Source organism: Scleropages formosus, chromosome 16 (assembly GCF_900964775.1).
Source record: "Scleropages formosus chromosome 16, fSclFor1.1, whole genome shotgun sequence".
Taxonomy (NCBI): domain Eukaryota; kingdom Metazoa; phylum Chordata; class Actinopteri; order Osteoglossiformes; family Osteoglossidae; genus Scleropages; species Scleropages formosus.
The window spans coordinates 22289135-22303554 of NC_041821.1; the positions used below are offsets into that span (position 1 = coordinate 22289135).

The 14420-nt window shown below is 46.7% G+C and overlaps 1 protein-coding gene across 7 annotated transcripts in view; it reads left to right on the top strand.

Annotated features, from left to right (window-relative positions):
- The window catches only part of cnnm2b (cyclin and CBS domain divalent metal cation transport mediator 2b), a 40997-nt gene extending 27829 nt beyond the window's left edge, over nucleotides 1–13168 (top strand). Inside the window, exons 2-9 of one of the 7 annotated variants that reach the window (XR_003798265.1) lie at nucleotides 3728–3871; nucleotides 5237–5374; nucleotides 5983–6152; nucleotides 6721–6814; nucleotides 7764–7826; nucleotides 9493–9674; nucleotides 10935–11369; nucleotides 11891–13168. Coding sequence is in view for 6 of the 7 variants with exons in the window: in XM_029259088.1 (XP_029114921.1) it covers nucleotides 3728–3871; nucleotides 5237–5374; nucleotides 5983–6152; nucleotides 6721–6814; nucleotides 7764–7826; nucleotides 9493–9674; nucleotides 10935–11147 (1004 nt within the window). In the remaining variant the exon portion in view is untranslated. Of the gene's footprint in view, nucleotides 1–3727; nucleotides 3872–5236; nucleotides 5375–5982; nucleotides 6153–6720; nucleotides 6820–7763; nucleotides 7827–9492; nucleotides 9675–10934; nucleotides 11460–11890 lie in introns of those variants that run through there. The other 6 variants (XM_029259088.1, XM_029259089.1, XM_029259090.1 and 3 more) reach the window with 6 other exon arrangements.
- Nucleotides 13169–14420: the final 1252 nt, after the last annotated feature.

The following is a 14420-nucleotide window of genomic DNA, read 5'->3' on the forward strand; positions in this document are numbered from 1 at the left end:
TTCCCCAAGGGAAAAAAAAACACCGCGTCGTTCTTATAGCAGCCAAGGAGCTATGTATAAACAGTACGTGTTTGTCTCCAGCATATTTTTGGAAGACATTAGTCACATTTTCCTGTCGTCCCTCTTTTTTTGGTGGGAAAGTGGAAAGTATGTACATCTTGAGGGACAGTGAGCCACGTCAGTCAGCCTTCGGATAGAGGGTCAACACCTCCGGGTCGTCTTTCCAACACCCCTCTTTCTTCAGCAGGAGCAAAAATGCTCGCAAACGTCGTAGTTAATCCACCGTGTGATTTATTCACGTTTTGAGGTGGACGGCACTCGTGCGACGTGCCTGCTCGTGTCCTCGTGATTCGAGAAGCCGTTTCCCGGTGCGCGTCGTGCACCGCTGTACCCTGTCTTGATTCGGCCTCACGTGTGAGAGAACGCAAGCGCGGACTAGTAAGTGCTGAGGATTTTTAAAAAAGGCAGCGTTTTCGGTCACGTTTGTGCCGTACGAGCTCGTTGTCGGTCAACGCGGAGTCAGTCTCGCACGCACGCAGCCTTTACGTGATTTTTCCCCAGTTTTCGAAGGGATTGTGCGCAAAAATGCTTGTCCGCACATCCAAAGGTCTTTCCTAAATCTGCTTAAGCGGGTGATTCCATACAAATGCTTTGCAGGAGTTAGTTCTCGAACGCAGTACAATCCCGGAATTAAGGTTTTAACTTAACCTTTCAATCCCTAAGCGTACTTCTCGTAAAACACCCATTATGCCACTTTGCTAGTGGACTCGAGGTCTTGGCAAAATTTCGTTTTGGAAACGACCGCACGGCAGGTAACGTGTTTTCTACGTGGTGTTTTCGTCTTGAACGCTTTTCAGAGCGGCAGAAATCCACTTTTTGAGGTGTCTGTAGGAGAAGTGCTTTGTTAACGTTACAGTTGCTGCACAATTATTAAGCTTTATTTATCTTACACCGCTGTCCAGGGTGTCTTACACTGTTGAATATTCAGCTTTATAATTATTTGCCCATTGACACAGCGCACTGTTTTTATTGTCATTTTATCTGTTCGCTAGCAGCAGGGGGCTTTCAGCGAGGGGCACTGAGCTTGAGGAGATGGTGGAGACTATTACGCTACCTGCAGCTGGGAAATTAATCAATGTAAATAATTAATGCTCTGAGCAGCGCTACTGTCTCACAGCACCTGGGCGGTGCGAGAGGACATGGGTTCGATCCCCGCTCAGTCTCTGTGGAGTTTGCGTGTTCTCTCCGGGTGCTCTGGTTTCCTCCCACACTCAAAAGACATGCTGCTGAGGCTCCCCCCCCCCCCATAGTGTCTGAGTGACGGAGAGAGTGTGTTCCTGTGATGTATGGATGAGTGACCCATTAAGTAGCGTATCTAGCAGTGTAAGTCACCGTGGTGAATAAGGTGTGTGGCCTAGTAACACTACGTACAGTAGTATCCATTGTAAGTTGCTTTGGAGAAAAAGCATCTGATAAATGAATGTAAATGTACAGTAACTGTAACTTTCAACTGAAAACATGTGGCTTCGGTTTGTTTGCTCAGCGCTCGCGTCTACGAGCGTCACCTGGATCTTCAGAAGTAAATGCCTCCATACCTCGGAGATGTAAAATTATATATGCTTTAATTTAAAATTAAACAGATCACTCGTGATAAATAATAATTTAGGTCGTCATGTAATCCAGTGTGATCCACAGCAACATCGAAACACAGCTTTTAAAAAAAAAAAAATCTGCAGCATAATAAAGGAGGAATTTGTTTGAAGAAAACAATGCAAAAATGTCCTGTGTTTTATTACCCATAATGACTGGAAGTGGAAGATTGGGTGGGAACGATAGTAGCTGAAACTAATCCAGTTGTCATCTTATGCTGGAGGTTTTATATTTGACCGGAATCCATGAACCGCTATTTGGACCATGTTGTGTTTTCGCTGGATCCCACATAATGAGCGGAAGGCTTTTAGAAGGACATCCAGCAGTCCATAGCTTCATCTACCTTTACTGTAAGCTGTTGAGGAAGCGTTGCAGTTAATATTAAGTGTTGTTAAAGCATTGTCTCAAATTCCTTGGACCAGCTCTTTGCACAGGTGAGTAGCTTGAGGAGAAGCCGCACGTTGGGCGCATGCAGGGGTCACTGGAGACGCAACTTGCGGACTTTGCCATTGTCTTTAGCTACTGTTTGCTAACTTGTTCCAGTCATCTGGAGGAAAGTCTTCCGTGCGGCATGGTAGCACGGCGAGTAGCGCTGCTGTCTCACAGTGCTGGGGTGGTGCTAGGGGACGTGGGTTCGATCCCTGCTCAGCCTGCCAGTGCTCTGGTTTCCTCCCACACTCCAAAGACATGATGTTCAGGTTCCCCATAGTGTGTGAGTGACAGAGAGAGTGTGTTCCACTGATGTATGGATGAGTGACCCAGTGTAAGTAGTGTATCTAGCAGTGTAAGTCACCACGGTGAATAAGGTGTGTGGGCTGGTAACACTGCATAGAGTCCATTGGAAGTCACTTTGGAGGAAAGTGTCTGCTAAGTAAGTAAATGTAAGTAGCTCCTGTCCCTATGACAGCACCTGTGTGGAATGCATGGGTGCCCCCTGTGCATTGCGGTGTGGCTCTGATGAAAAACCATGTGCCAAATGCATGAATGTCAAGGTGTAAAGCAGTGGCTGCGTTCATCGCAGGGTAGGAAAGGTCATCCTTCGTGAAGGCTTAAAGCACTTCTTGTATTCCATCTCCTCCTTTCCGCATGTAAAGCAGCGGCTCCAAGACAATCGGATCACACGGCAGCCGCTTCAGTGAGAATATAGACAAAGTTGAATGGAAAGTTAATTTCGGGTCTAATATTAGCCTCCTCTCTGGAAAATTCCTTTTAAATGATCACAAGCTGAGAATAGGGAGGAAAAAATAGTTTAGGGTTTTGGTTGACGGTCTTCGGACTGGTGGGGGAGGATTGTTTAAGCTCTGTGCCGAGGGTCCTGGGAAAGCCGATGAGAATATTTCTATGAAAAACGGGGCAAGCAGTTGTCTGTCTGGGTGGAGAGTCTTTCTGGGATGTGTGGCCTGTCCCCGGGCAAAGCGTTCATCGCAACCCTGCGTTAGGAAGCCGTTTCAGTCGGGCTGCTCTGGAGATACCGGTCATACTGGTGCGAAACATTTCCTGTATCGAAGAGTCAACAGTCAATACAATACAAGTCTTTGTCATCAGTTTAGTGTATTTTTATAGAGCGCTGCTCTCACACAGCGACACGGAGCGCCGAACAACGGCGTAAGACAGACAAATAGATAGTTGGCTATACAGTATATTAAATCATTACAGCATCCATGCTGCTATTAAAGCTATAAGTATGTCTATGTCTGGCCATGGAGGAAAGGAACAAAAAACTCTCAACTTGAAGGCGGGGGGGGGGGGGGACTGTGGGTCCAAGTGCCAGCGGATGCAATATCAACCCCCCCACCCCTGCCCCGGGCAAAATCACTGTTCTGAATTTTTCCATAGTAGGAAGTCCTTCATTATTCCATAGCACAGTTCTTTATTACTATATATAGTAATGTTGTTGTTGTTGTTGTTCTTGTTGTTCAAAAACTTGCATTTTTATTAAAAGTGGCTTAAGCTGATATACTAATGGATAAAACTTTCAGTGCAAACAGTGAGGTTCTCCCTGCAATTTGCTGCTCTAGTTGTGAGCAAAGTGTTCCTGTCATCGGATGCTGAAAAAATGCTAATAATCTGCTTTCAGGTAAATCCCACCTGGCGATTGTCCAGAGAGTGAACAACGAGGGGGAGGGGGATCCCTTCTACGAAGTGCTGGGCATAGTCACCCTGGAGGATGTCATCGAGGAAATCATCAAGTCCGAGATCTTGGACGAGACCGACTTGTATAGTAGGTACCAGCCAGTCAGCAGTTGTTCAGTAGAAGTGAGGCTCCAAAACGGGGATTCCGGCCAAACGCGAAAAGTCAACGTCACATTCGTCACGGACTTCACGGCCGCTCAGCGGGATGGGGGGCGGGGGGAGTGCACGCATTTTACAGTACCGCGTGTAGGTGTTTAGGTACATACTCATCCATTTGTGGAGTTTTGGTACAAATAGAAGGGTACACCCACTAGCCAAGAAAAGAACGTCCGCTGTTCGGAGCAGTGCGTAAAGTGTAGCTCTCTCTTTTTCAGTGTGTTTTTTTTTTTTTTTCTCAATTTTTTTTTATTAATACTTACTATATCTGACATACTTGCATAATGACATGTATCTCATTGTACATATTTAGGCAAAATATGAATAAAGAAAACTAATCGTAGCGGTCCGAGGACCTCCGAGCACCACTGATTATCTCTTTAAGTTCTCCACCTTATTACTGGTTTGTAATATTTACGTGTGTTTGCGTTGTGCATTTACACACGAGTAAAAATAAGTTGACTCATATTTGCATAAACCTTTACGTTTATTCATTTAGCGGACGCTTTTCTCCAAAGCGACGCGCCTCTCGCGGAAAATACGATGTGTGCATTTGGCAGAAAGAGAGACTCGGATGCAGATGCACAGCTAATTTGTCACACGTGAGGCGAACGATACGGCAAAGCGAAGCGACGTGTTGCTGCAGTCAGTGTCTCCGAGGGTTCGCTCATGTAGGAGCGCGTTACTAAAACACTGGAGACACCTGTACGTACAGTAAAGATGAGTGACGTAGCCGTTAGTCGGTCAGGGCGACAGGAGGTCCACCTACATTTTTTACTTTACTGGTATGTGTACTTTACCTTGCTACTTACTTTACAGTATGTAGCCACCTTCTTTTTTTTTTTCCTCCCGAATGTGGATTACAGACAAATGTTCTATGGTTGAGTAATTTATATTGTTTTAATTATTTTCATAATTCATCTTTCTAATTTTTTTTTATGGGGGGTGCTGCCTGTTTATAACAGTTTTCTTATGATTTGTCACCTTAATAGTTGTTGAAATATGCAGTGTTTTTTTACACAACCTGCTTCCGCTTTCCTGGGCAGGGAAAAAAGAAGAAAAAAAAAAAAAAACCGACCGTGTTTTCCAATTATGCCCATGATCATTAATATGCGTAACATAGCAGAAACCCATATAAAGGGTAAGAAATCTCTCGCCAGCTTTTTCCTCCCTTAACACCAAACGTGGACATAACAAGGAGGTTTCCCTCGCTTAAGCGGGCATTCGATAGGAGTCATTACGGGGGGTTACTCTCGCTCTCGTTGTACTCCATGCATCTGCCCTTATTTTTCCACAGCTGACAACAAAACAAAGAAGAAAATCACCCATCGGGAAAGGAAGCAGGATTTCTCGGCCTTCAAGCCCACGGACAATGAGATGAAGGTTAAAATATCACCTCAGCTTCTACTGGCTACACTGCGTTTCTTAGCAACAGGCAAGTGCGCCGCATTGCTGTGTGAATTGCCCCAGTGTGCCGGCCTGGCTCCGGATGGGTTAGCGGAGGAGAGGCGGCCGGCCTCCGCGAGGCCTCCTTCGGTGGGCGGCGCGGGAAGCCTCCCGCCCGAATCGGGCCGGAGGCCCGCGCGTGCGCCGACTCGCTCGTGTTGCCGTAGCCGGCGCCTGCAGTCGCGCCCGGGAAGTATTTCTCGGCAAAAACGCGGACCGCGGTCGCTGGAAACGCGAAACGGTGCTCTTCAGACTCTGCTGCGAAGAGCTCGTACGAGGTTCTGGCCCAGATTTCCCGGGATCTTTGACCCGTGCGCTAATTATAAATTACAGACAGAACCTCCTTTTTCTGCTTCTAAGTGAGGCTAAAAACAGATTCCCAAATAGGAGTAAACATCATGTCGCCATTTGTTTTTCGCGAGCTTGTGTTTCAGTTGAACTGTGTCCTCTGCCCAGGGGGAGACTTGCCGAAGTTGACCGCGAAACTCGCGAAGGAACGAGCGTCCGCCGCCGTTTTGGCCCAATGTGCCGAGACGCTTGGGTCGCTTACAGGGTTGTTGTCTCCTTTCCCCCCCCAACGCCCGGGTCCCTCCGCAGAGGTGGAGCCCTTCGGTCCGGCGCAGATGTCCGAGAAGATCCTTCTGCGACTCCTGAAGCACCCCAACGTCATCCAGGAGCTGAAGTACGACGAGAAGAACAAGAGGGCCCCGGAGAACTACCTCTTCCATCGCAATAAGCCCGTGGACTACTTCATCCTGATCCTTCAGGTTAGAAATAGAGCAACCCCCCCTCCCCAAACCTCGGCGATCCCCTGGAGATACACAGCTGTTAACGGGGAGGTCGGCTCTGCACATGTTCATATTTTGAATCTGGCCTGGCCGTTATGGGATCGGGGTATTCGGACAACATAATGTTTTTTTTTCCCCTCTCCTTTTTCACCAGCTCTCATACACATGATTTCTCCTTTTTCAGACCTATCTGGGCGATGTTACATTGGCACCTGATACAATTCAGTTGGTTTTTCATAGTAATGTCAGTTTTTTTTTCCATTTTTTTTTTTTAAACTAACATGTTGCCTTGCATTGATGAGAAGGGAAAAACCTATATATCCGCTGCTCACCTGATAGGCAGCGTGTGCCTTTTTCCAAAACATAAAAAAAAAAATGACTGTAAATAATTGAAAGCGAAATGGATAAATCTTACGCTAATTATGAACATGTGTGTCAGTGTGCGAGCCCTTCTTTCCGATGGGGTAAATGAGAGTCACGTTGCGTGATGAGGACATGTCTGCGAGGTGTAAGGCGTTCACTGAAAATGTTCTCCTGTTTGTCAAAGGGGAAGGTGGAAGTGGAGGCAGGGAAAGAGGGGATGAAGTTTGAAGCGGGACCTTTCTCCTCTTATGGAACGATGGCCCTGACCGCATCCCCTGGTACGGTAAATCGACATCCATCTCTATGTAGGATGTCAGTCGGAGCTCGCTCTACCCGTGACCGCGAGCCGCCGGGTCCGAGGTTGAAGGTCGAGCCTCCTGCGCTGGGAGTCGACGTGGAGATGTAACGAAAGAGGAGCCAACGTTCGATCGTGCCGTCGTTCTCCCGTTTCGTGCGGTACGAGCGCCGCTGCCCTCTCTGCGTAGTTGAGCGGGTCTCGGAGGACAAGGAGCAAGGTGTTTTGTTTCACGACCTTGTTTGTGAAAACTCGCGTGTTTTCGGTCTGTCAAGTCTCCAGAGACATCTGCTGTTCGGTACGGGAACTGTATCTCCTATCAAAATCTGAGTGCCAAAAATAAACACAAATATGAGGAAGAGTGCAAAAGGAGCGCAAACATGACTTGCAAAAGTCCATCAAAACACACAACCCCCCCCCCATAACTGCAGCTAATTATAGAATGTTCAGAGCTCTGGGCTTGAATATCAAAATGACATGTTAAAGCTCAATAACTGTTACTTTTGGATCAAAGGTCTTTTTCTGACAGGATGAGTTGATTTTCTGTCCGCGCTCTCGTGGGATTAGGACTTTGTCTCCTAGAATAATGCGGTGGAGCTGCTGTCCTTCCACAGACGTGAGCTCTCCTTGGGAACGAGCCGCTCGGATTCTGACAGACGAGAGTCGCCGAGCTCCTCTCGGCCCCGTGTCGTCGGCTCCTCGGCCGATCGACTGGTGGCCCATCGGCCAATTAGCTGGTTGCAGCTTGGCTTTGGTCTCGTTGCCTCTCGGCCAATTGGCTAGCGGCTCGGTGGCCCTTCGTCCGATTGGCTGGCGGCTCAATGGCCTGTTGACTGATTGGCTGACAGCTGAAGGATGCTCTGTTCCCCCTTTCTGACAGTTATTCCCTCTGTGTCCTCCCCAACCCCCTCCCCCTCCCACCTTCTCTCCAGTTCCTCTTTCTCTGTCTCGTACCTTTGTGGTCAGTAGGGCAGAGTCGCTTGCAGGATCGCCAGGTACAGTAACTGCCACCCCCCCCCCCCCCCCCCCCACTGTGCCTGCATGCTGCTCCTGTGTAAATATCCACACTTTGCACCACCCGGCAGCTGCAAATAAGCATGTTATCGAAATAGCTGGGCAATCGGAATCCATAAGGGATATTGTCACAGTTTTTTGAAGCACCATGTTCACACGTCAAAAGAACTAAATGCAATTAGCAACTTTAAGTGTCCTTTTGTACGTCCTTCTTTCTGGCATGCTCATGGGTTCGCTGGTAGCGTACTGCTTGGAGCTGCTCCTCTGGACCCAAAGGTCGCAGGTTCAAATCCCACCTCCAGCTGTCGTACCCTTGAGCAAGGTGCTTACCCTGAGTTGCTCCAGTAAAATTACCCAGCTGTAAAAAGGGGTAGATAACCATAAGTGCTTTGGCACCGTAAATCACGGAATGGAAAAATGTAAATGTATAGTTGTAAAACATGGTGTACTTTGAATATTACATTTTTTTTTTAAAGCAAAATTTTAGTACTGCTGAACTTTACCCCCTTTAGTTTCGCTCATCATTAGAGATCCTCGGTTGCCTCGACCCCACCGCTCCTTTCCCCGTGTTGCGAGGGTAGTGTGCCGTAGAGCCACGCGCACCCCGAGCTTTGCACAGAGGAACTTGTGTCCAAATGTCTTGCTGGGACAGCGGTGGACGAAGGCTCCTTTGGCACGCGGGGGCCAGACGCTGACTTGGCCCACATGCGTTAAAAGTGCGAACAGTAAGAACTTTGACCCCGGGCAGCGCGGAGGGTCCCGCCTCCGAGGAAGGGAGGCGTCCCCGTCGCATTCGGCCCGGCGGCCGCGGCCCGTAGCGCTCGAGCGGACATCCACTCTGGGATTATATACATTCCATCCAAATTGCGGTGGCGGGTTCGCCCTCGGCAAGCCCTTTCAACATGTTCTTTAAGCAGTGGAAAACATAATCTGTGTTTAATTAAAAACGAAAAGTCTTCCCTTTGAAACAGCCACGTTATCACTACCCCCGCAACGCTGCTTTCCGTGTCTTTCTCGCCTGCTGAGCCTCTATATCCTCATTTCCAAGCAGGTGAAAAATTGGCTCATTTTACGACCACCGCTTGCAGGTCCGCTACCTACCTTTTTACGGTCAAGAATCTACCGTCCGTACTGGTACTGTAGCGCCACTGTGTGATCAGCATTTTGAATTGTTAGAAGTCGACAAAATGCAGCTTCTTTTTTTTTTTTTGTTGGTGCCGTACGCTTGTTTTTCGTTCAAAATGAGAAATGCATAACCACTCCGTTGCATGATGGTACGAAGCCTTTTAGCACATTTTGTCTGAGCGCGTCCGTACTTTTTCCCTGCGTCAAGTTCTCCCCGTCAAACCTTTCGAGTCTAATCGCAGAGGGGTACGAAAGAACATTTACACTGTTTTTAACTAGCCAGGTGTCCCGTTTAAATAGCCAAATGTTGTTTTTTTTTTTTTTTTTCCTCTTTTGATGCCAACTAAAACATGCATGATCCTGTCACTGAAATAACCGTAATGTGGTTAAAAAGGCTGTTCCTCACCGAACGACTAATACTAATGAGCTTTGCTGTTAAGAGGAACGTGGCTTTTATTTGTGTCTTGTCCTGATTTCGCATCCTGGATGACATGAGGTTCTCCCTTCCCTTTGTGTGCCAAGCAGAGAATAAGTCTCCCCCGAGACCTTTCGGGCTGAACCACTCGGACTCTCTGAACCGCAGCGACCGCATCGATGCCATCACGCCCACGCTGGGCAGCAGCAACAACCAGCTCAACGCCTTCCTGCAGATCTACATGCCAGACTACTCGGTCAGAGCTGTGTCAGACCTGCAGTACATCAAGGTAACGACACCGAAACGCCTCGTCGCAAAACGTAGTGTGCCGCGCGCTGCTTCCGACTCGCTTCTAGGGGCCCGAAATCGTGCGTCTCTGCGGCTCGTTTGCGACTCGCTCAGGCTCTTACTCAATAGTGCCGGTGGACTTTCGCCTCACGGCCGCAGTTGGGACTGGAAGTCAGCTCTCCGCTTCGTTTGTGCCGCTCGTCGCATCTAATAAAAGATGCATTGAGGGACATGTGTATTATTAATTTAGAGGATGGATTCTGTTGAAAAATAAAAATTCTTATATAATTACTATTATTAATATGTTGTTGTCGGTATATATATAATAGCAGTACTAATAATAATGCAGACATCAATACAAGGCACGCTTTGATTTATTTACAGGTTAGGGTCGGGAAAAACCACAGATACACCTATAATAATAATAATAATAATAATAAAAAAAAAAACAAACTTTGTTTTAAAATTTGTATTGATTATGAGCTACAGTAGAAATGACTGAAAATAAAAAGGAGTTTCCATGACTTACAACCTTGTCGCACTTGTTGTCCAATTTCTGCTATGAACAGGTGCAGTGTTTCCCATTTTATTGATCACCGCTAGGGAAAACACTCTTGCTTTGTTTTACAGACATTGTACTGTGTTTTACTGACATCTGTCGGCACAACAGGAAAATACACGTTGCGTTTGCGCTGCAAATGACCGAAATCTCATCATGAAATAGTGGAAGGATGCTGCTATAAATAAATAAGCTGGCAGCATAGTGGAAAGAGCTGGTGCCTTTGGACCCAAAAGGTCGCAGGTTTGAATCCCACCTCCAGCTGTAGCGCCCGTGAGCAAGGTACCTACCCCAAAATTGCTCCGTTAAAAAAAATGACCCGGCTTTGTAACGGGTAAGAAATTGTAGGTCGCTTTGGAAAGAAGCGTGAGCCGAACGAATAAATCTAAGTAAAGGGACCGCAAAATACTTTGAACATTCTGAGCGGTTGTAACACGAGGAGGAGGAGGAGGACGCGGCCTGTAGCCGTCTTCCTTCTTGTATTTAAAGAGAAAAAAAGTGAGAGGACATTCAACTTTAAAGCGTACTTACGTTTCGCCTTCCCGGGTATAGACAGAGAAGCGAAGGTACGAGAGCAGGACCCCTCCTGGGATACGAAGCATCGCGTCCTTAACGGGCCTCGGCGCCGCAAGCCGCTTCCTGGCTGTCAGGAGCGCGTCGATTGCACGGCTCACCGCGGCGCCCTCTCTTGCTCGCGCTCAGGTCACGAGGCAGCAGTACCAGAATGCCCTGATGGCCTCGCGGATGGACAAGACGCCGCAGTCGTCGGACAGCGAGTACACCAAGATCGAATTGACTATGCCAGAGCCCAACGAGGGCCTCCCGGACGAGACGGCCAACCTGCTGAACCAGCAGCAGAACTGCGTGGCCCACAGCAAGTCGAACCACACCGCACACCACGAGGGGCCCATCTAGCCCCCCGCCCCCCCCCCTCCCCCCCTCGTCACTGCTCAGCCCCTCTCCCCCAACCACGTGCAAGAGAGCCCGCGTCGGGCCGCTCGGACCCCGACCGCCCACCCGGACGGACCAACCGCACGTCCCCAGACCAAAGAGTTTGGTCCCTTTTTCTTCAGGGCGGTGCAACGGATGACGGAGGAACACAAAGGACACAAAGAAATGGCGAGAGGTGACGAAATGGTGAGTGAAAGACTGTGCCAAATACCGCTGTGAAGAAAACCATTAACCAAGAATGTTTCTATGTATTATTTTATGTATATTTTTATTTATTTTCTACATGTATGTATGTATATGTATGTATGTATGTATGTATGTAAGCAAATATATACAAATATATTCACATTTAGACATTCATTTATGTATATGTGAGGGTTTTTTTCTGCAAATTTGCATATTGCAAATCTTGTTTGTATTCTTAATCAGGCTTATGGTACAGTATGTTTTACATCTTTTTTTAAAAAAATCAAGTTGACATTCTTGCCTTTAAAATCTTATTAATGTTTTAACAAGTGCAATGAACCATATTTTCCTTAAGAAGATGATGATGATTATTATAAGTTAAAAAGGAAAAAAAATCACTATTTTGCAAATTGCAGATATGTCTATGTATATTTGTTTTAAGGTTTTGTGTCCATGAGCGAAACGATCGAGTTCACGGTTTTCTGCTGTTTTTCTTTTGCCGACACGTGATTCGTCTCAAGGCGGAGTAACCCTTGGGCCGCTCCTTTCTTTTCAACTTGACCACAGTGCTGCTGGAGGTGTTGTCCACACATGCCATGGGGAACAAGGGCAGGACTCATTTACTGATGCTGCATGTTTATTTTGTCTTAACAATTTGCATTTGTTGGCTAATGACCTGACAATATTGCACAGTAGTTTGAAATAACTACATTTATCCGGCATGCTGAGTGTAACTAAATTTGCAACGACACACAACTTGAGATTAAAAGGAAAAACACTGGCCACAAAAATCCACTGTATTCACTACCCTTGTGTACATTGCAGATGACTGAGAAGTGCTAATTAATTTGAGTTGCCTTTTGATGACACGAAAATATACGAGAGAGTGTACTTCCTGTGAATTCCATTTCATTTCTTTAACACTGGATGCGTTTGTTCCCGTCTGTTATGAGTCGAATGTCCTGCTTTCCGGTTACCGCGTAATTGACGCTTTTCTAATGTGTCTGTAATGAGTGTCTTAAATGTTGCCATTGAGAGAAATTCTAGTGGAAAAACTGTAATATATATTTATTAGTGTTATCATTGGTTCATTTCCTGCATTACTCTGTGCTGCTCATATTTGCTAGTATTTACCGAGTTCTTCTATGCAGGGCTGTTCAGAGGGCTTCCAGTGGCACCCAGTGCTGCACATGTAGGTGGACAGCAGGCGCCCCCTGCTGGTGGACTGTGAGGCTGCGCTGCTGTTCATTCCCGTTGGTGGGGCAGGTGGGGCAGGTGGGGCAGGTGGGCAGCCTGGTCTGCCTCTGTCCACGGCCGCACGAGAATGCACACAGGCTTCTTACACGGGTTTTAGTGCTGGTAACGCACAGCAAGCACGGGCCCGTTTCCCGAAACGCACACTCAAGCCGTCGCGTTTTAAAAATGCCGTCTAAAAGTTCCAGCATCTTCCGTTTCTCGGAAGTCAGCCGTTAACAATGTTATTTTGGTCCAAAGTCTCTGATTCCACATGTAGTTGTTTAACTCTTTGTTCCCAATATTCTGTACTGTACCTTGACTCGTTAAATCTGTTCAAGCTCGTAAATAGGTAATGAATTTGGTGAGGTCAGTTGCTGCAGTCCTGACCTTCCTGTGATCTGGAATTTGCACATATCTGTTGGAGAAAAATGATTGTCCAGTATTTGGAGGGGGGCCATAGCAGCAGAGGATCGAGAAATGAAATTTTTATTTTTTGATGACACATGCCTCACAGGTCTGGGGCTGCGGGTTCAGACATGGGTTGAAATATGGCTCAGTCCATGTGGAGTTTGCATGTTCCCTCCACGTTCACATGGGTTTCCTACTCTGGTTTCCTCCCACAGTCCAAAGACAAGTGTTTCAAAGTTGATTGGTGACTCTAAATTGTCCTTTGTGTGTGTGTGTGTGTGTGTGTGTGTGTGTGTGTGTGTGTGTGAGAGAGAGACTTGGGATGGGCTGATGTCCCCTCCAGGGTGTACCCTGCCTTATGCCCTGTGCTTCTGGGATAGACTCTGCACTACTGAAAATCTACACTGAACAAGGGGCTATTGTTAATGAATTAACTAACTAATTTCAGATATCAGTTGTCACTTGTTTTAGTCACACTGATATGTCACAATATTAAAACAGGATTCAGAAAGGAAGAAATATTATCAGACAGCATTTTAAATGTTACTTGCGGGTGTTTAAACTGTTTCCTGGTACCTTTCTGTTAAAAAAAAAAAAAAAAAGAAAACGACCGTGCCTGAACTTTCAGCTACAGGAATACAAACAAGCCAAGTGTCGAGAAAATGCTTTTTGGGCTCTAACACTTAACTAAAACGTTCTCTCACCTTCACACTCCGTGTCGCTGTATATTAGGCATTTCAGGGTATTATCTCCTTGGCTGTACACCGAATACAAACAGAATGTAGCAGGACGAGTGAGGATGAGTATTGGTTCGCCATCTGTGGTACCTACAAGGAGGACGCTGTGTGTGTGTGTGTGTGTGTGTGTGTGTGTGTGTGTGTGTGTGTGTGTGTGTGTGTGTGTGTGTGTGTGTGTGTGTGTGTGTTCGTTCGTTCGTTCCACGCAGTGTCAGGGTAGAGCCAATGCTGGCAGACTCAATCTTCATGTATTGCTCCTTCCTTAATATACACAAGTAAGGAACAGGATCTATAATTTCTTCATATGTAAGACCATATTGCCTGTACCTGCAGAAAATACCGCACAACCTGGAAACCTTGGCCCTATTCTAAAAAAATGCTTAGAAAAGCAAGTCTTGAAGTTGTCTCCAAACTGCTGGTACTGTGAAACATTTATTTAGCCATGAACAGTACTGTAAACATGTGTAGTATCAACTTGAGGGCAATATATTGGCACAGCAGCTGGTGTTGGGCAGGCACATAGAGTAAACGATAAACAACGGGACTGCTGCTGGCAGCACATTTATTTCCTTGCGTTGTAAGATTCCTGCTTGGTTTGCACAGTTCCAACATGTGAATGTAGGATTGAATGGATGCGTGATTTCGATGGTTTTCCTCAGTAGACGGTTAC